Source organism: Stegodyphus dumicola, chromosome 3 (assembly GCF_044657685.1).
Source record: "Stegodyphus dumicola isolate Sdum_Otavi_A_Nest chromosome 3, ASM4465768v1".
In the NCBI taxonomy this organism is placed as follows: domain Eukaryota; kingdom Metazoa; phylum Arthropoda; class Arachnida; order Araneae; family Eresidae; genus Stegodyphus; species Stegodyphus dumicola.
Genome location: NC_140770.1, coordinates 106566448 through 106586977, shown reverse-complemented (window position 1 = coordinate 106586977; position 20530 = coordinate 106566448). Strand labels below are relative to the sequence as shown.

The window sequence follows — 20530 nt, the reverse complement described above, 5'->3', positions numbered from 1 at the left end:
AATATTCAGTATGATCCTACCTTGTTTGATTTCAAGGGAAGTAAGACTTATAGTGGCGAAATCAACCCAACTGGCACTCCTTCAACGTTATATACCCAAGATAGCTGACTAGAGGTTTCAATTCCAAACACTTATAACCAGGCAATGAAATCCACAGAAAAGCTTAAATGGATAGAGGCAATGGAAGAGGAAATGGCCAACATGCAAAAGCATAAGGTATGGCATCTTGTTCCACTTCCTAAAGACAAGACTCCACTAGGTTGCAGATGGATTTTCAACATTAAATGTGACGAATTTGCAAACATTGTCCGTTTTAAAGCTCGTTTAGTGGCTCAGGGTTATCGGCAAATTAAATACGATACCTATGATGAAACCTACTCGCCTGTAGTTAACTTTTCAGTAATAAGGCTCTTTTTCTCTCTTTTAGTTGCACACCTTGGATGAGCAAATAAACAATGCGAAATAAAAAGTGCCTATCTCTACGCTCCTTTATCAGAGGAAATTTACATGTCCCAACCTCAGGGTTTTGTACAGCGAGATAAAGAAACTTTTATGTGTCATTTAGATAGAGCCTTGTATGGTCTGCATCAGTGTGGGCGATTATGGTACTACGAGTTGGATAGAACACTATGTAACCTAGGGTTTATCAAGTTTGAGTGGTGTCTATCATTTTAAAGATTTTGTCATTCTGTTGGTTTATGTTGTGATATTGTTGTGTTTGGAAAAAGTGAAGTTCAGGCTAAAAGGATATTAAAAGTCCTGAATTCACATTTTGATTTGAAAATTTTGGGTAAAACAAGAAAGCTTTTGGGTGTGGAATTTGAATATGAGAACAATAGTGTTCTGATTTATCAGCAATTATATATAGAAGACATAGTTAATCGATTCAAGTCTTTTAAAATACAAATTACTTCCCTTCCAATAGTTAAAGGTATGAAATACTCAAAGTATCAAAGTCCAATACACAAGAAGAAACAACTGAAATGATGAATTATCCTTATAGAAATGTTTTGGGATGTCTCTCCTTTCTTTGCAATCGTACTCGTCTGGATATAGCTTATGCTGTTAATATATTTTCTCAGTTTCAAAGCAATCCTGGTAAGTTTTACTGGGAAGGATTACTTAAACTTTTAAGATACGTCTCCAATACCAGACATTACAAACTTAAACTGGTATGCAAGGAAATGAAGCTCAATATATATTCAGATTCGGATTTTGCTTCAAGCAGGGATGATATGATGTCTATTGGTGGACAAATAGCTTAGTTGGGAGAATCACCTGTATCTTGGCGTACATTTAAAGAAAGGGGAGTGAGTTTGTCTACTATGGAGGCTGAATTTATCTCCATGACTGAATCAACAAAACAATTAGTTTGGTTTAAAAACATTTTGGATGAATGCATTCAGTTTAAGATTGCAAGTAACTATGTTTCAAGACCAATATTGTTTGCGGATAACATGGCTGCTATATGTTTCACAAAATCACCCACTGAAATCTCAAGGACAAAACATATAGATGTAAAATTATTTTTCATTAGTGATCTATTGAACAGGGAAATTTTTGATTTAAAATATGTTCCAAGTAAAGATAATCTGGCTGATCCCATGACAAAACCGCTGACTAAGCATAACCTGATAAGATTTTGGGGAACAATTTTCTTGTGAAACTTGTTTTTGTGTGTATTTAAATTAAGTTTTGTTTAGTTGAAAATAATACGTTATAAGTCATATTATGATGAGTATTAGATAAATGTAAAACTGTATAGTGTAGAATGCAGTATGATTGACCAGGGCCCTGGGTAAATGTATTGAATGTATGATCATACATATGTCTTTGTATTGTTTTATAACATGTTGGACTTGTTACGGTAAAATTTTGAAAAATAGGATAAAATGTTCCCAAAGGAAAATTTTTTCTTAAAAATTTCTGAATTGCCTGAAATTGTGATATTTATTTATTCCTATTTTGAATTTTGTAAAGATACTGGCGTTCAGTTTTATTTCAGGTCGGAGATGATGGTGTGGGGGGCATTTGTTGGAAAATATGACTTATTGTAACCCTTTTTCTGCATCATCTCTCCTCCTTGAAATATTTATTAGGCTTAGTTCTTATTTTTAAAGGGATATAGTAGTTACTTCTACTTCTTTTTTTCAATGCCACTGTTTGTGTTGAGAACGAACTGTTTCAGCCTAATTAATATGCAAGAACGAAACGTGATGTTACATCATCTGGAAAGCCGAGTCGTGCCGATAGCTGATTGGTTGCCGTGAGATGACGTCATGCCTACTTCTGGTACAAGTATCTCGCGTCGCTCTGGCTCATTCCTTCTAGTTCCTGCTTTCTTGGCTCTTGGGTGTGCGGTTTCCAGCCCCTATTGAAAGATGTCTTGCGATGCATGCAGTCCGGGCATAAGTTCTGAGGTTCCAGTCTACAAGATGGTTTTTCCCGAATAAGTTCCTTGGTTCCAGTCTACAAGATGGTTTTTCCCGAATAAGTTCCTCGGTTCCAGTCTACAAGATGGGTTTTCCCAAATAAGTTCCTTGGTTCCAGTCTACAAGTTGGTTTTTCCCGAATAAGTTCCTTGGTTCCAGTCTACAAGTTGACTTTTCCGGAATAAGTTCCTTGGTTCCTGCCTACAAGATGAGTGACTGCCGTGGGCGGCATCCATGTTCTTCATGAAGGCGCCATTTAACATAAGTTAGCGGCGATGTTTTACTGTGCTATGATTCCTCGTGTTCAACTACAGTGAGCGGAGTTAGGCCGGATTTAAGTGTCCTCAAAGACTTAATTTAATTTTCAGGTGCCTTTTCATCATTAAGTGTGGATCTATTGACAGTGTAGCTAATTTTATTTAAAACCGCATAATTTCTGTTTAGGATATGTTTTTCGCGTATTGAATGCCAGTATTTTGGAGACCAGGTAAAATATTACTTAATATATGAAATTTTGATAATGATGGTTATATTATAATTTCTAAGTTACTGATATTGTTTAAATTTATTCATTGTGTTTTTATTTTTTATACATTGTTAATAAATTGGTTAAGTTTGGAACCTTTTATTGTCTTCAATGTCTGCACAACATATAATCTTAGGGAGCTTCTATTGCTACTGGTGCTAAATGTTTAATTTTATAAACTTTAAACTTTGCTTTTGCATCATTTTGGTTATGGGCTCAGCCCCTGTGTTATCTTTAGTGCACACTTTTGAAGTTTAAAATTAATTTAGGACTTAAGAGACTGGGGGCGGGTTTTGTTGAAATTCAAATATGGCTACTGTTAATGTTATGCATAATATTTCTAAACTTGAGGCATGTAATTATTTTACATGGTTTAAAGATATGAAGTTTATTTTAAATCAGAAAAATGCATGGCTTTTGATCAAAGGTATTGAAAAATGTCCTGATTTAAATGATGTTAAGGGTATTGCAAAAGAAATTGTTGACGACTATCAAAATAGAAGTAGTTTGGCATTATCTTTAATTTATACGAATGTAAGCCCTGAATATAGAAACTTGATAAGTGAAATTGATGACCCAGTAGTTGCATGGAATACGCTTGCCAAATACTTGCAGCCAGATTATCGATCAAGACATATGTCCTTGTTTTCAGAGTTTTTAAATTGTAAAATTAAGCCAAATGAAAGTATTAGTTTTTTTCCTTCTAGATTAAAACAGGTAACTGAACAATTAGCTGATATTAATCAGGCTGTAAGAGATGTATACATATGTTTTCAGTTTGTTAGGTTCTTTCCAGATAAATATGATCAAGTAGTTCAGAATGTTTTGAAGTGGCCAGATGAAAAGTTCATATTTAAAAATGTTGAACTTGAAATACTAGCAGAGGAAACGCGTCTTAATTTAAGAGAGGTAGATAGGAAAAATTGAAATAAGACTACAGAAGTTCAAAGTACTCACTGTGAACCCAAATTTAAGCAGATTAAAGGACTCAAGTGTTATAAATGTGGCCATCCAGGTCATATTCAAAAATATTGTAGAATGAAAGGTAATTTTTCCAGATCACCCTCGCCTGCTTCTTCTGTTTCCTCAGCTGTATCTAGTAGTAATAAAACATCTCCTAAGTGTAAGAATAAACCCAAGTTGTGTAAAGGTAAAAATAATTCTCATGCTCAGTCCCATTTTATACGCTCAAGCTAATGTTAACAATTTGGAGGAAAATGATGATAGTTGGATTTTTGATACTGCTGCATCTCATCATTTTTGTAAAAAATCGTGAATTATACGATACTTTTTCTCCTGTGAAGAATGAGAATATGCTAGTAGCTATTGATGGGGTAACTTTTCCAATTCATGAGAAGGGTACTGTTAAAATGAAATTTGGGGGTGGAATTATTTTGCTTAAGGATGTTTTATATTCACCTGAATTGAGACGAAATTTAATATCTGGACCTAAGGTGGATATCAATGGAGCGAGATTTTATGGTAAAAATGGGCAAATACTAAAAATAGTTACTGATGATGAAAATGAAACTTTGTACAAGGCTAAGCTGATAGGAAGTAACTATCATGTATTCCCGAAAATAGTGAAAAAGGGGGGCAAATCTGTGAAATTTGAGGCATCCACAGTTCAGCATAACAATAGTGAATTATGGCATGGTCGGTTTGGTCATATAAATTATGGTGCTATTGTCAGGACTAGTAAGACACATTCAGTTCGAGGTCTTCCTGTGTTAAAGCACTCACCTAATTTGTTTTGTGAACACTGCCAAATCAATAAGCAAAGACGAATCTCCTATAGACTCTTAGAAGGTATTCAAGTAAAGAGGCCGTTTGAAAGGGTTTTTTCTGATGTATGGGGACCTATTAACATTCCAGGTAGGAATAGTGAACATTATTTCGTTTCCTTTATTGACGAATATTCTTGTTATGTGGTAGTGTACCCCATTGTAGAGAAAAGTCAGGTGTTTGAAGTATTTGACAGGCATATAGCACGTGCTGAAAGATCTTTGAACCTTAGGTTGAAATACTTCAGGACTGATAATGGACGAGAATATGATAATGAACAATTCAGGTCATATTGTAATAAAAATGGTGTAAAGCACGAATTTACAGACGTATATACTCCGGAACAAAATGGAGTTTGTGAGAGACTTAATCAGACAGCTCTCAACAATGTACGTGCAATTTTACATGATAGTGGAATGAGTCCTGAATTTTGGTCAGATGCAGTGATGTACTTTGCATATTCATTTAATAGAATTTGTCATAAGGGCCAAGATAGAACCCCATTCGAATTGTATACTAAGCGGACCGACTTGTATACTACATCAGTACGTCACCTTAAGGCATTTGGAACGATTGCCTATGTGGGAATTCCAAAGGCTAAAAGAAATTCTAAGCTTGATCCAAAGGCAACGAAGGGCTGATTGATTAGGTACAGTGTACGAACAAAAGGGTACAAGATTTGGTTGGAAAATGAGCAAAAGGTAGTAGAAACCTTAAATGCTACTTTTAAAGAGTCAATTGGAATGCAGAAAAGTGGCAGTGGAGCTGCACTGGGCACCCTTCCTGATTTGGAATCTGAAGAGAGGATAGAGTTCCAATCTACTGATACTCCAGTTGGCTATTTTCCTGAAATAGAGGAAAGAATTGATACCAGTGTACCCTCTTCTATACCTAGCACTGACACTCAATCTACATTGAGACAAGTAACTTGGCTTCGTAAACCTGTTCCAAGGCCAGACGGCACTAGTACGGATGTGTACTATTTTGAGAGGGGGTCTAATCAAAGACTACGATCACCAGATGATGTAGAAAGGTATTGCACTGAGCATAATATTCAGTATGATCCTACCTTGTTTGATTTCAAGGGAAGTAAGACTTATAGTGGCGAAATCAACCCAACTGGCACTCCTTCAACGTTATATACCCAAGATAGCTGACTAGAGGTTTCAATTCCAAACACTTATAACCAGGCAATGAAATCCACAGAAAAGCTTAAATGGATAGAGGCAATGGAAGAGGAAATGGCCAACATGCAAAAGCATAAGGTATGGCATCTTGTTCCACTTCCTAAAGACAAGACTCCACTAGGTTGCAGATGGATTTTCAACATTAAATGTGACGAATTTGCAAACATTGTCCGTTTTAAAGCTCGTTTAGTGGCTCAGGGTTATCGGCAAATTAAATACGATACCTATGATGAAACCTACTCGCCTGTAGTTAACTTTTCAGTAATAAGGCTCTTTTTCTCTCTTTTAGTTGCACACCTTGGATGAGCAAATAAACAATGCGAAATAAAAAGTGCCTATCTCTACGCTCCTTTATCAGAGGAAATTTACATGTCCCAACCTCAGGGTTTTGTACAGCGAGATAAAGAAACTTTTATGTGTCATTTAGATAGAGCCTTGTATGGTCTGCATCAGTGTGGGCGATTATGGTACTACGAGTTGGATAGAACACTATGTAACCTAGGGTTTATCAAGTTTGAGTGGTGTCTATCATTTTAAAGATTTTGTCATTCTGTTGGTTTATGTTGTGATATTGTTGTGTTTGGAAAAAGTGAAGTTCAGGCTAAAAGGATATTAAAAGTCCTGAATTCACATTTTGATTTGAAAATTTTGGGTAAAACAAGAAAGCTTTTGGGTGTGGAATTTGAATATGAGAACAATAGTGTTCTGATTTATCAGCAATTATATATAGAAGACATAGTTAATCGATTCAAGTCTTTTAAAATACAAATTACTTCCCTTCCAATAGTTAAAGGTATGAAATACTCAAAGTATCAAAGTCCAATACACAAGAAGAAACAACTGAAATGATGAATTATCCTTATAGAAATGTTTTGGGATGTCTCTCCTTTCTTTGCAATCGTACTCGTCTGGATATAGCTTATGCTGTTAATATATTTTCTCAGTTTCAAAGCAATCCTGGTAAGTTTTACTGGGAAGGATTACTTAAACTTTTAAGATACGTCTCCAATACCAGACATTACAAACTTAAACTGGTACGCAAGGAAATGAAGCTCAATATATATTCAGATTCGGATTTTGCTTCAAGCAGGGATGATATGATGTCTATTGGTGGACAAATAGCTTAGTTGGGAGAATCACCTGTATCTTGGCGTACATTTAAAGAAAGGGGAGTGAGTTTGTCTACTATGGAGGCTGAATTTATCTCCATGACTGAATCAACAAAACAATTAGTTTGGTTTAAAAACATTTTGGATGAATGCATTCAGTTTAAGATTGCAAGTAACTATGTTTCAAGACCAATATTGTTTGCGGATAACATGGCTGCTATATGTTTCACAAAATCACCCACTGAAATCTCAAGGACAAAACATATAGATGTAAAATTATTTTTCATTAGTGATCTATTGAACAGGGAAATTTTTGATTTAAAATATGTTCCAAGTAAAGATAATCTGGCTGATCCCATGACAAAACCGCTGACTAAGCATAACCTGATAAGATTTTGGGGAACAATTTTCTTGTGAAACTTGTTTTTGTGTGTATTTAAATTAAGTTTTGTTTAGTTGAAAATAATACGTTATAAGTCATATTATGATGAGTATTAGATAAATGTAAAACTGTATAGTGTAGAATGCAGTATGATTGACCAGGGCCCTGGGTAAATGTATTGAATGTATGATCATACATATGTCTTTGTATTGTTTTATAACATGTTGGACTTGTTACGGTAAAATTTTGAAAAATAGGATAAAATGTTCCCAAAGGAAAATTTTTTCTTAAAAATTTCTGAATTGCCTGAAATTGTGATATTTATTTATTCCTATTTTGAATTTTGTAAAGATACTGGCGTTCAGTTTTATTTCAGGTCGGAGATGATGGTGTGGGGGGCATTTGTTGGAAAATATGACTTATTGTAACCCTTTTTCTGCATCATCTCTCCTCCTTGAAATATTTATTAGGCTTAGTTCTTATTTTTAAAGGGATATAGTAGTTACTTCTACTTCTTTTTTTCAATGCCACTGTTTGTGTTGAGAACGAACTGTTTCAGCCTAATTAATATGCAAGAACGAAACATGATGTTACATCATCTGGAAAGCCGAGTCGTGCCGATAGCTGATTGGTTGCCGTGAGATGACGTCATGCCTACTTCTGGTACAAGTATCTCGCGTCGCTCTGGCTCATTCCTTCTAGTTCCTGCTTTCTTGGCTCTTGGGTGTGCGGTTTCCAGCCCCTATTGAAAGATGTCTTGCGATGCATGCAGTCCGGGCATAAGTTCTGAGGTTCCAGTCTACAAGATGGTTTTTCCCGAATAAGTTCCTTGGTTCCAGTCTACAAGATGGTTTTTCCCGAATAAGTTCCTCGGTTCCAGTCTACAAGATGGGTTTTCCCAAATAAGTTCCTTGGTTCCAGTCTACAAGTTGGTTTTTCCCGAATAAGTTCCTTGGTTCCAGTCTACAAGTTGACTTTTCCGGAATAAGTTCCTTGGTTCCTGCCTACAAGATGAGTGACTGCCGTGGGCGGCATCCATGTTCTTCATGAAGGCGCCATTTAACATAAGTTAGTGGCGATGTTTTACTGTGCTATGATTCCTCGTGTTCAACTACAGTGAGCGGAGTTAGGCCGGATTTAAGTGCCCTCAAAGACTTAATTTAATTTTCAGGTGCCTTTTCATCATTAAGTGTGGATCTATTGACAGTGTAGCTAATTTTATTTAAAACCGCATAATTTCTGTTTAGGATACGTTTTTCGCGTATTGAATGCCAGTATTTTGGAGACCAGGTAAAATATTACTTAATATATGAAATTTTGATAATGATGGTTATATTATAATTTCTAAGTTACTGATATTGTTTAAATTTATTCATTGTGTTTTTATTTTTTATACATTGTTAATAAATTGGTTAAGTTTGGAACCTTTTATTGTCTTCAATGTCTGCACAACATATAATCTTAGGGAGCTTCTATTGCTACTGGTGCTAAATGTTTAATTTTATAAACTTTAAACTTTGCTTTTGCATCATTTTGGTTATGGGCTCAGCCCCTGTGTTATCTTTAGTGCACACTTTTGAAGTTTAAAATTAATTTAGGACTTAAGAGACTGGGGGCGGGTTTTGTTGAAATTCAAATATGGCTACTGTTAATGTTATGCATAATATTTCTAAACTTGAGGCATGTAATTATTTTACATGGTTTAAAGATATGAAGTTTGTTTTAAATCAGAAAAATGCATGGCTTTTGATCAAAGGTATTGAAAAATGTCCTGATTTAAATGATGTTAAGGGTATTGCAAAAGAAATTGTTGACGACTATCGAAATAGAAGTAGTTTGGCATTATCTTTAATTTATACGAATGTAAGCCCTGAATATAGAAACTTGATAAGTGAAATTGATGACCCAGTAGTTGCATGGAATACGCTTGCCAAATACTTGCAGCCAGATTATCGATCAAGACATATGTCCTTGTTTTCAGAGTTTTTAAATTGTAAAATTAAGCCAAATGAAAGTATTAGTTTTTTTCCTTCTAGATTAAAACAGGTAACTGAACAATTAGCTGATATTAATCAGGCTGTAAGAGATGTATACATATGTTTTCAGTTTGTTAGGTTCTTTCCAGATAAATATGATCAAGTAGTTCAGAATGTTTTGAAGTGGCCAGATGAAAAGTTCATATTTAAAAATGTTGAACTTGAAATACTAGCAGAGGAAACGCGTCTTAATTTAAGAGAGGTAGATAGGAAAAATTGAAATAAGACTATAGAAGTTCAAAGTACTCACTGTGAACCCAAATTTAAGCAGATTAAAGGACTCAAGTGTTATAAATGTGGCCATCCAGGTCATATTCAAAAATATTGTAGAATGAAAGGTAATTTTTCCAGATCACCCTCGCCTGCTTCTTCTGTTTCCTCAGCTGTATCTAGTAGTAATAAAACATCTCCTAAGTGTAAGAATAAACCCAAGTTGTGTAAAGGTAAAAATAATTCTCATGCTCAGTCCCATTTTATACGCTCAAGCTAATGTTAACAATTTGGAGGAAAATGATGATAGTTGGATTTTTGATACTGCTGCATCTCATCATTTTTGTAAAAAATCGTGAATTATACGATACTTTTTCTCCTGTGAAGAATGAGAATATGCTAGTAGCTATTGATGGGGTAACTTTTCCAATTCATGAGAAGGGTACTGTTAAAATGAAATTTGGGGGTGGAATTATTTTGCTTAAGGATGTTTTATATTCACCTGAATTGAGACGAAATTTAATATCTGGACCTAAGGTGGATATCAATGGAGCGAGATTTTATGGTAAAAATGGGCAAATACTAAAAATAGTTACTGATGATGAAAATGAAACTTTGTACAAGGCTAAGCTGATAGGAAGTAACTATCATGTATTCCCGAAAATAGTGAAAAAGGGGGGCAAATCTGTGAAATTTGAGGCATCCACAGTTCAGCATAACAATAGTGAATTATGGCATGGTCGGTTTGGTCATATAAATTATGGTGCTATTGTCAGGACTAGTAAGACACATTCAGTTCGAGGTCTTCCTGTGTTAAAGCACTCACCTAATTTGTTTTGTGAACACTGCCAAATCAATAAGCAAAGACGAATCTCCTATAGACTCTTAGAAGGTATTCAAGTAAAGAGGCCGCTTGAAAGGGTTTTTTCTGATGTATGGGGACCTATTAACATTCCAGGTAGGAATAGTGAACATTATTTCGTTTCCTTTATTGATGAATATTCTTGTTATGTGGTAGTGTACCCCATTGTAGAGAAAAGTCAGGTGTTTGAAGTATTTGACAGGCATATAGCACGTGCTGAAAGATCTTTGAACCTTAGGTTGAAATACTTCAGGACTGATAATGGACGAGAATATGATAATGAACAATTCAGGTCATATTGTAATAAAAATGGTGTAAAGCACGAATTTACAGACGTATATACTCCAGAACAAAATGGAGTTTGTGAGAGACTTAATCAGACAGCTCTCAACAATGTATATGCAATTTTACATGATAGTGGAATGAGTCCTGAATTTTGGTCAGATGCAGTGATGTACTTTGCATATTCATTTAATAGAATTTGTCATAAGGGCCAAGATAGAACCCCATTCGAATTGTATACTAAGCGGACCGACTTGTATACTACATCAGTACGTCACCTTAAGGCATTTGGAACGATTGCCTATGTGGGAATTCCAAAGGCTAAAAGAAATTCTAAGCTTGATCCAAAGGCAACGAAGGGCTGATTGATTAGGTACAGTGTACGAACAAAAGGGTACAAGATTTGGTTGGAAAATGAGCAAAAGGTAGTAGAAACCTTAAATGCTACTTTTAAAGAGTCAATTGGAATGCAGAAAAGTGGCAGTGGAGCTGCACTGGGCACCCTTCCTGATTTGGAATCTGAAGAGAGGATAGAGTTCCAATCTACTGATACTCCAGTTGGCTATTTTCCTGAAATAGAGGAAAGAATTGATACCAGTGTACCCTCTTCTATACCTAGCACTGACACTCAATCTACATTGAGACAAGTAACTTGGCTTCGTAAACCTGTTCCAAGGCCAGACGGCACTAGTACGGATGTGTACTATTTTGAGAGGGGGTCTAATCAAAGACTACGATCACCAGATGATATAGAAAGGTATTGCACTGAGCATAATATTCAGTATGATCCTACCTTGTTTGATTTCAAGGGAAGTAAGACTTATAGTGGCGAAATCAACCCAACTGGCACTCCTTCAACGTTATATACCCAAGATAGCTGACTAGAGGTTTCAATTCCAAACACTTATAACCAGGCAATGAAATCCACAGAAAAGCTTAAATGGATAGAGGCAATGGAAGAGGAAATGGCCAACATGCAAAAGCATAAGGTATGGCATCTTGTTCCACTTCCTAAAGACAAGACTCCACTAGGTTGCAGATGGATTTTCAACATTAAATGTGACGAATTTGCAAACATTGTCCGTTTTAAAGCTCGTTTAGTGGCTCAGGGTTATCGGCAAATTAAATACGATACCTATGATGAAACCTACTCGCCTGTAGTTAACTTTTCAGTAATAAGGCTCTTTTTCTCTCTTTTAGTTCCACACCTTGGATGAGCAAATAAACAATGCGAAATAAAAAGTGCCTATCTCTACGCTCCTTTATCAGAGGAAATTTACATGTCCCAACCTCAGGGTTTTGTACAGCGAGATAAAGAAACTTTTATGTGTCATTTAGATAGAGCCTTGTATGGTCTGCATCAGTGTGGGCGATTATGGTACTACGAGTTGGATAGAACACTATGTAACCTAGGGTTTATCAAGTTTGAGTGGTGTCTATCATTTTAAAGATTTTGTCATTCTGTTGGTTTATGTTGTGATATTGTTGTGTTTGGAAAAAGTGAAGTTCAGGCTAAAAGGATATTAAAAGTCCTGAATTCACATTTTGATTTGAAAATTTTGGATAAAACAAGAAAGCTTTTGGGTGTGGAATTTGAATATGAGAACAATAGTGTTCTGATTTATCAGCAATTATATATAGAAGACATAGTTAATCGATTCAAGTCTTTTAAAATACAAATTACTTCCCTTCCAATAGTTAAAGGTATGAAATACTCAAAGTATCAAAGTCCAATACACAAGAAGAAACAACTGAAATGATGAATTATCCTTATAGAAATGTTTTGGGATGTCTCTCCTTTCTTTGCAATCGTACTCGTCTGGATATAGCTTATGCTGTTAATATATTTTCTCAGTTTCAAAGCAATCCTGGTAAGTTTCACTGGGAAGGATTACTTAAACTTTTAAGATACGTCTCCAATACCAGACATTACAAACTTAAACTGGTACGCAAGGAAATGAAGCTCAATATATATTCAGATTCGGATTTTGCTTCAAGCAGGGATGATATGATGTCTATTGGTGGACAAATAGCTTTGTTGGGAGAATCACCTGTATCTTGGCGTACATTTAAAGAAAGGGGAGTGAGTTTGTCTACTATGGAGGCTGAATTTATCTCCATGACTGAATCAACAAAAGAATTAGTTTGGTTTAAAAACATTTTGGATGAATGCATTCAGTTTAAGATTGCAAGTAACTATGTTTCAAGACCAATATTGTTTGCGGATAACATGGCTGCTATATGTTTTACAAAATCACCCACTGAAATCTCAAGGACAAAACATATAGATGTAAAATTATTTTTCATTAGTGATCTATTGAACAGGGAAATTTTTGATTTAAAATATGTTCCAAGTAAAGATAATCTGGCTGATCCCATGACAAAACCGCTGACTAAGCATAACCTGATAAGATTTTGGGGAACAATTTTCTTGTGAAACTTGTTTTTGTGTGTATTTAAATTAAGTTTTGTTTAGTTGAAAATAATACGTTATAAGTCATATTATGATGAGTATTAGATAAATGTAAAACTGTATAGTGTAGAATGCAGTATGATTGACCAGGGCCCTGAGTAAATGTATTGAATGTATGATCATACATATGTCTTTGTATTGTTTTATAACATGTTGGACTTGTTACGGTAAAATTTTGAAAAATAGGATAAAATTGTCCCAAAGGAAAATTTTTTCTTAAAAATTTCTGAATTGTCTGAAATTGTGATATTTATTTATTCCTATTTTGAATTTTGTAAAGATACTGGCGTTCAGTTTTATTTCAGGTCGGAGATGATGATGTGGGGGGCATTTGTTGGAAAATATGACTTATTGTAACCCTTTTTCTGCATCATCTCTCCTCCTTGAAATATTTATTAGGCTTAGTTCTTATTTTTAAAGGGATATAGTAGTTACTTCTACTTCTTTTTTTCAATGCCACTGTTTGTGTTGAGAACGAACTGTTTCAGCCTAATTAATATGCAAGAACGAAACGTGATGTTACATCATCTGGAAAGCCGAGTCGTGCCGATAGCTGATTGGTTGCCGTGAGATGACGTCATGCCTACTTCTGGTACAAGTATCTCGCGTCGCTCTGGCTCATTCCTTCTAGTTCCTGCTTTCTTGGCTCTTGGGTGTGCGGTTTCCAGCCCCTATTGAAAGATGTCTTGCGATGCATGCAGTCCGGGGATAAGTTCCGAGGTTCCAGTCTACAAGATGGTTTTTCCCGAATAAGTTCCTTGGTTCCAGTCTACAAGATGGTTTTTCCCGAATAAGTTCCTCGGTTCCAGTCTACAAGATGGGTTTTCCCAAATAAGTTCCTTGGTTCCAGTCTACAAGTTGGTTTTTCCCGAATAAGTTCCTTGGTTCCAGTCTACAAGTTGACTTTTCCGGAATAAGTTCCTTGGTTCCTGCCCACAAGATGAGTGACTGCCGTGGGCGGCATCCATGTTCTTCATGAAGGCGCCATTTAACAACAGTTAGCGGCGATGTTTTACTGTGCTATGATTCCTCGTGTTTAACTACAGTGAGCGGAGTTAGGCCGGATTTAAGTGCCCTCAAAGACTTAATTTAATTTTCAGGTGCCTTTTCATCATTAAGTGTGGATCTATTGACAGTGTAGCTAATTTTATTTAAAACCGCATAATTTCTGTTTAGGATACGTTTTTCGCGTATTGAATGCCAGTATTTTGGAGACCAGGTAAAATATTACTTAATATATGAAATTTTGATAATGATGGTTATATTATAATTTCTAAGTTACTGATATTGTTTAAATTTATTCATTGTGTTTTTATTTTTTATATATTGTTAATAAATTGGTTAAGTTTGAAACTTTTTATTATCTTCAATGTCTGCACAACATATAATCTTAGGGAGCTTCTATTGCTACTGGTGCTAAATGTTTAATTTTATAAACTTTAAACTTTGCTTTTGCATCATATACCTCTATCCATTTTTTGCAGCAATTCCACTTTTTGTTTAATGGACTTCGAAACATACTTTCGCTTTGTAGATCTTTTACATATTAGTAAATATATATCGGAAATTCTATTTGACATAATTGATAGTTCAAACTTACTTTTATAAAATTGCTCTAACAGTCAGCAAAAAATGATAAGCCGGATCCAGTTCGAAGATTAAGGAACAACGCAATCTGCAACATTAACTGAAACAGATAATTAGATAATTTTAGCTTATACTGTTCGTTATACATTAAACACGCATGCGTAAAGATATTATGCGCATGCGCACATGCATATTCACAGCCGTAAAGGTTTTACGCGCATGCGTCAACGCGAGACCTGCGCAGCAAGTTTGTAGCTTTGAGGTCCGGATTATGGGTGTCCGAATTAACGACTTTTGACTGTACTTCTTGAAATTACTGGTGCTGGTATTATATGATAGCTGTATATGGTTATAACTGCATATGTAAATTAATTACAGTTATTCAGTTACAATACCCATTACAGTAATATGGAAACTGGACCAAAATGTAGCCAAATTTGGCGACTTTTCAGACTTGTCACCAAAACCATCATCAGCTTGGCGATATCTTACCAATTAATAAAGTTAGACTTAGTTATTCTTATTTTTCCTGTAGTATCATCTCTTAAGATTTTTATGCTACATTACACAGAAGAAAATACAACAATTTCACATATAATTTCACTAAAATTATTTACATAAGTACAAAATTCATAACAATATTATTTTTCATTACATTAAAATAATTTTCAATTTGGAGGTAATTATACTTTTTTAACTGCTTCGTTTTAATAATACGCATTTGGAACGTATATAATAACTATTAACTACACCAATGGAATGCATTTTTCACAGATTACAGCAGACGATTCATTACACCAATATTCTACTAAGTTTGATAAGCTTGTCGATTTCTATTTAGTTACTTTTTATGTATAGAATAATTGTCATGAGGAGGTAAATGATAAATGAACTTACAGCTGGAGGTGAAGCTACAAGATCAGTAACACCATCTCCAATCATTACCAATCTTTGGTAACCATAACGGTGTTTCAGGTAAGCAGCAACTTGTGCTTTCCCATCTTGATCACAAGTGGGCTGATCTTCATCAAACCCAGCATAATCACCTGCAAATAAAAGAGTTTCTTGTTATTGAACATCATTTGATGCAAATTGTTACATAAAAGAATTCTGAATCATGCTGCAGAACTAATGAATAACTAATTAATGAACTAAATTATGAATTGAACAATTTGGCAATTAAATGTTAGAAACAAAAAATTTCAGAATGGTTCAAATCAATTTAATTAGTTCACCCGTAATAATTTACTCAAACATGGTTAACTGCATTAATCTGATTAAATTTATTAAACAAGTTCGAATTGGGCACAATTAAAACATTATTACATATTTGAAAAACCTACCGTTATATATATATAAAATACTTACTATGATGCATGGAATTATTAAATTTTGTTAAAATATGCAATGCCTGTCTGGTTATGAGTAATATGGTCTTTTGGAGGACTCTGTAAGAGAATCTGAACTACATTTATATGATAAATTAAAAACTAGGAAAACTTCATACAGGAAGTTTATTCAACCACCAGTGCTATAACTTTGACTGAACCAGTGGCGTAGCAAGCATAACTGGCGCCCAGGGCAAAATACCTTTTTGGCATCCCTCCCCACAAAAAAAACTTTCAGTAATATAATGTATAGAATATATTTGTAATAAGAAAATAATACAAGTAATAATAAAATGCTGAATCTGCCATAAAATACTCTAAAATATATTAAGAATAGTCCACTACCTAACTACACTAGCCTTGGATTCGGAAATGCATGTGTCGGCGGAAAAATCAGACATATGATGATCTAGAATTAGTTAAAAAGGTATTATTTATTTTACAGTTACATAAGTGTTTTAAAAAGTACAATTTTTAAACAATTAAAAGTTTAATATACATTATAGATAAATCGATATATTTATTAATAATAATATAATACATGAATACAACTAATTACTATGTATACATTTTTCTTACCTTGGATGAAGCAAATTTATCGTTTACTTCATCAAAGTCAATCCTTTCAAATTTTTCTCTTTCCATACTTGACAATGCTAGACGACTGGGGGATCTTGTCCCATCGTTGATTGTAAATATGTGAAAATTTATTTTAATTTGCTGAATGAACGTTCATGGATAGCATTTGATAATGAAATAGTAAGAAGTATTTGAAGTGTGACTCTTAGGTTTGGAAAAACATTTTCTGTATAGATCTGAGTTGAGTTTTAGGTTCCGTTTCTTTTCTACTGTGGAGTAACATCATGCAGTTACATTCACTGCTCAAAACAATTAGAGGATATTGTGGGTTCGGTATGAAATAACCATATAATCGACAACCTTTTTGAACAAAAGGAAATAGGAAATTATAAAGGAAAATTATAACGTTTACAAAGTTGGGAATATGCAAATTTAGTCTGTGACATCAAAAACTATGCATTTTAGATAAGGAGGGACCTGCAGTATTCCTTTTGTAGTAGGAGATTAAAAACAATTGACATGTGTTGAATGCTTCATAGCAGTGAATATACTATGTCTCAGCAAGATGACTTAGTTGAATCGGTAGCTAGGAAGGCCATCACTCGTTTACAGGAGAGTCAAACGCAATCCACTGTAGCGGAAGCGTTAGGATTTTCCCCAAAAATGTCATTTCCAGATTATGGAATCGGATTATTGAAACTGGATATGTTTGAGAAATTCAGGACAAGGTCGTGTTAAAATAAAAAGCAGGAGATATGCGTGCATTTCGTTTAAAAAAATAAAAATATATCTCTACTTTGGAGAAATAAAGTGGTCAGAAAGAGTTTGGTTGATGTACTGCAAACATTTTATTACACATTTTATCAGACAAATCAAGAAAATAAATAATTAATTATATTACAATAGTTATTAATTTTAAATATATTTTCCAGAAATCAATCAAAATAAAAACTGAAATTTTCCGGAAAATCTTGTTTGTAAACCTAGGAGACCATTTGGCGCTGCTCGTGCGCCCCTCTACGAGCGGCGCCCGGGGCATCATGCACCTCCTTGCCCCCCTCGTTATGCCACTTTACTGAACTATCAATATTTGCAGTTTTTATTACTCAACCATTTGTTGGCTAGGCAGATTATGTTAAGGATGATGATTTTCATCATAAGATAAAAAGATTTTACTTTCCTAATTTGGCTTTTAAAAAGATACAATTTAAACTAATTAAAATGTAAAATCAATTTTAGTTAAAAAAAGAAGTATTTGATTTGATACTTACCATTAAAATAATATTTTATTCTATTTGCAAATATATGGTTAAATGGAATGTCCAACTCCTCTGCCACAGGCTGAATGATGGTATCAAATCCTCCAGAAACAAGATATACAGGGACTTCATGATCATGAAGTATGGACATCAACTCCCTATAAATAATTATTTAAAGAATTTAAAATTATCTGAATTATGTAAAAGTAAAATACAGTGTAAGTTTCTAACACTTTTAATAGTAAATATTGATACTTGAGTAGCAAAAAAATATTGGTGTAGCAAAAAAATTACGATGCTAAAAAGAAATACAGACTAACCTCTAACTAAAGGATGCTCATATGACTAAAGTTAATGTCTGTTACTACAGTGTGTCTGCCAAATACAAGTGCAATGGTTTCCTACTTTGAGAGTTTTAGGATTTAGAAACTATTTGTTGATAGGCGGTATCCACTAAAACTGAGTGTTTGTTAATATAGGTTAGACTTTATTTCATTCTGTGCAACAGCTTATTTCATAATTTGACATCAGTATATAAATCATTGTCAGTTACTTAAGTAAAAATCTGTATAGAAATTCTTTAAATTAATATTCCGAGTGGCAATTCAGAGCTTTTGCAATATCAGTATTAACTGTCTCTTTAAAGGTGCCTTTTTTATTTCACTTTTTTTTTTTTGTAAAGCATTTGTCTTTAGAAAAAAAGTCACTGGTACATTTTTATTAGTACAAATATTAAACAACTCATCAGCAACTTTGTAAATTGGCAAAAGCAATTTTTTGTCTATCTTTATGGCTCATAGGTAATGTTCTATTTATAAATAATAGTAAAAAGAAGCATTTTATAAGAAACAAGAAATTTTAGAAGAAAAAGCAAAAATATATATGGCTGACATTTATACAGCACATGGGTACTTTTCAGCAAAATGCTTGTTAAATATAATGCATGTAAATACATGTGGATTCAAACACATGACACATGCATGGGTAAGTTGCTGTCATCTGTACACTAAAAAATAGGCCAGAAATATAACACTCCTACTGAATGTTGAAATCAGGAATGTGTATAATCACGAAGTACTAAAACACTTTTGATAAACAGAAAAAACAATATTCCTGTATGCAATTATAACAACTGATGGCAATGATAATCAGCAAAACAAAAGTTCGAAAAATCATTATTTCAAGAAAAAAACATTTAGAAATTACATGCATTTGATTTTAAACAAAACTGAGTTACACTTTCCATATAATAATTTATTTATAATCACCTCAAAGATTATGTCTTCTCTTTCAGAATAATATAAAACATCAAAATAATAACTGCCATCAGAAGACAATAAACATATATTTTGCCTTAATTTTTAAATAAATTATTTTGTTCATAATACACAGAATGAAATAAAGAACTTGCACATTTCAAAAATTAAAATAATTTTATGGTTCCCACCTATATTTCATACAAAATATTTTGGAAAAAATTTACAGTTAATTTTACTTTAATATTTAAAGTGCTATGAATATTCATTTTCTCAGCTTAGAAATAATAATATAAGATATATTAAAGTTATGATACATTATTGATAATAAAATAATACATATTAATTCAAATACAAGTCAGATTTTAACATAAATTTAATTTATTGAAAGACTAAAACTGACAAGCCAATTTTATCAGAATTCATATGTGACTAACATAATTTTTCAAGCAGAATTTTATTATTAAATTAAATAAAATCTTTTTACTGTTAAAGAAATTAATATAGAATATTAGAATCAAAAATCATCTTTAGTTGAACACATAGGCCTACCATTTAAGAGAAACTTCCTACCTTCTCATGCAGATAATAACTGGGAACTTTTATATCAAAACTTATGAAAATAATTTTGAATCATTCTGCATGGCAGAATATCATAATTTACTACTGTATCACTTATACATAAGATGGCATCAATTAGATTTAATTATTTTGTTACATAATGTTAAGGGATGTCTTTATAACTATGTTAAAAAAATAGTGTAGTGAGAAGCAAAGAAAAGACTAATTACAAATCTCAATTAACAAACAACACTTAGTGAGAAATATGTTCATAAATACAAATATTAAATATTGTATTTTCTTTTTCAACATTGATGAAATTATAAGCAAATTTTTCTTTTGTACTATTTTAAGAGGAAATAAAATTCTGTTTTATTTCCTCTTAAAAAAGAAGCCAAAAATTGAGAATATCAATTCATGAAATTTGAAATTATTGGACAGTTTTAGAACAACCTTATATTCTGCAAGCATAAATGTTTGTTCTACAAAAATTTCAAAACAGTAGGTAATAATTATAATTAAAAGTAATACCATTCCAAATTTTGTGTAAGAGTCACTAAGCCCAACAAATAAAGAAGAGCACAAATATATAATTTAGATTAACATTTTGAAACAA

General features: G+C 33.5%; 1 protein-coding gene across 7 annotated transcripts in view; it reads right to left on the bottom strand.

The window, feature by feature from the left end:
- Positions 1–20530, bottom strand: part of LOC118188875 (phosphoserine phosphatase-like) — a 157259-nt gene that overhangs the window by 11242 nt on the left and 125487 nt on the right. For 6 of the 7 annotated variants that reach the window (XM_085813129.1, XM_085813133.1, XM_085813132.1 and 3 more), the window contains exons 4-5: positions 18110–18255; positions 15769–15917 (exon numbers count right to left, since the gene is read on the bottom strand). In XM_085813129.1, the coding sequence (XP_085669255.1) occupies positions 15769–15917; positions 18110–18255 (295 nt within the window). Of the gene's footprint in view, positions 1–14884; positions 14972–15768; positions 15918–18109; positions 18256–20530 lie in introns of all 7 variants that reach the window. The other variant, XM_085813127.1, reaches the window with a different exon arrangement.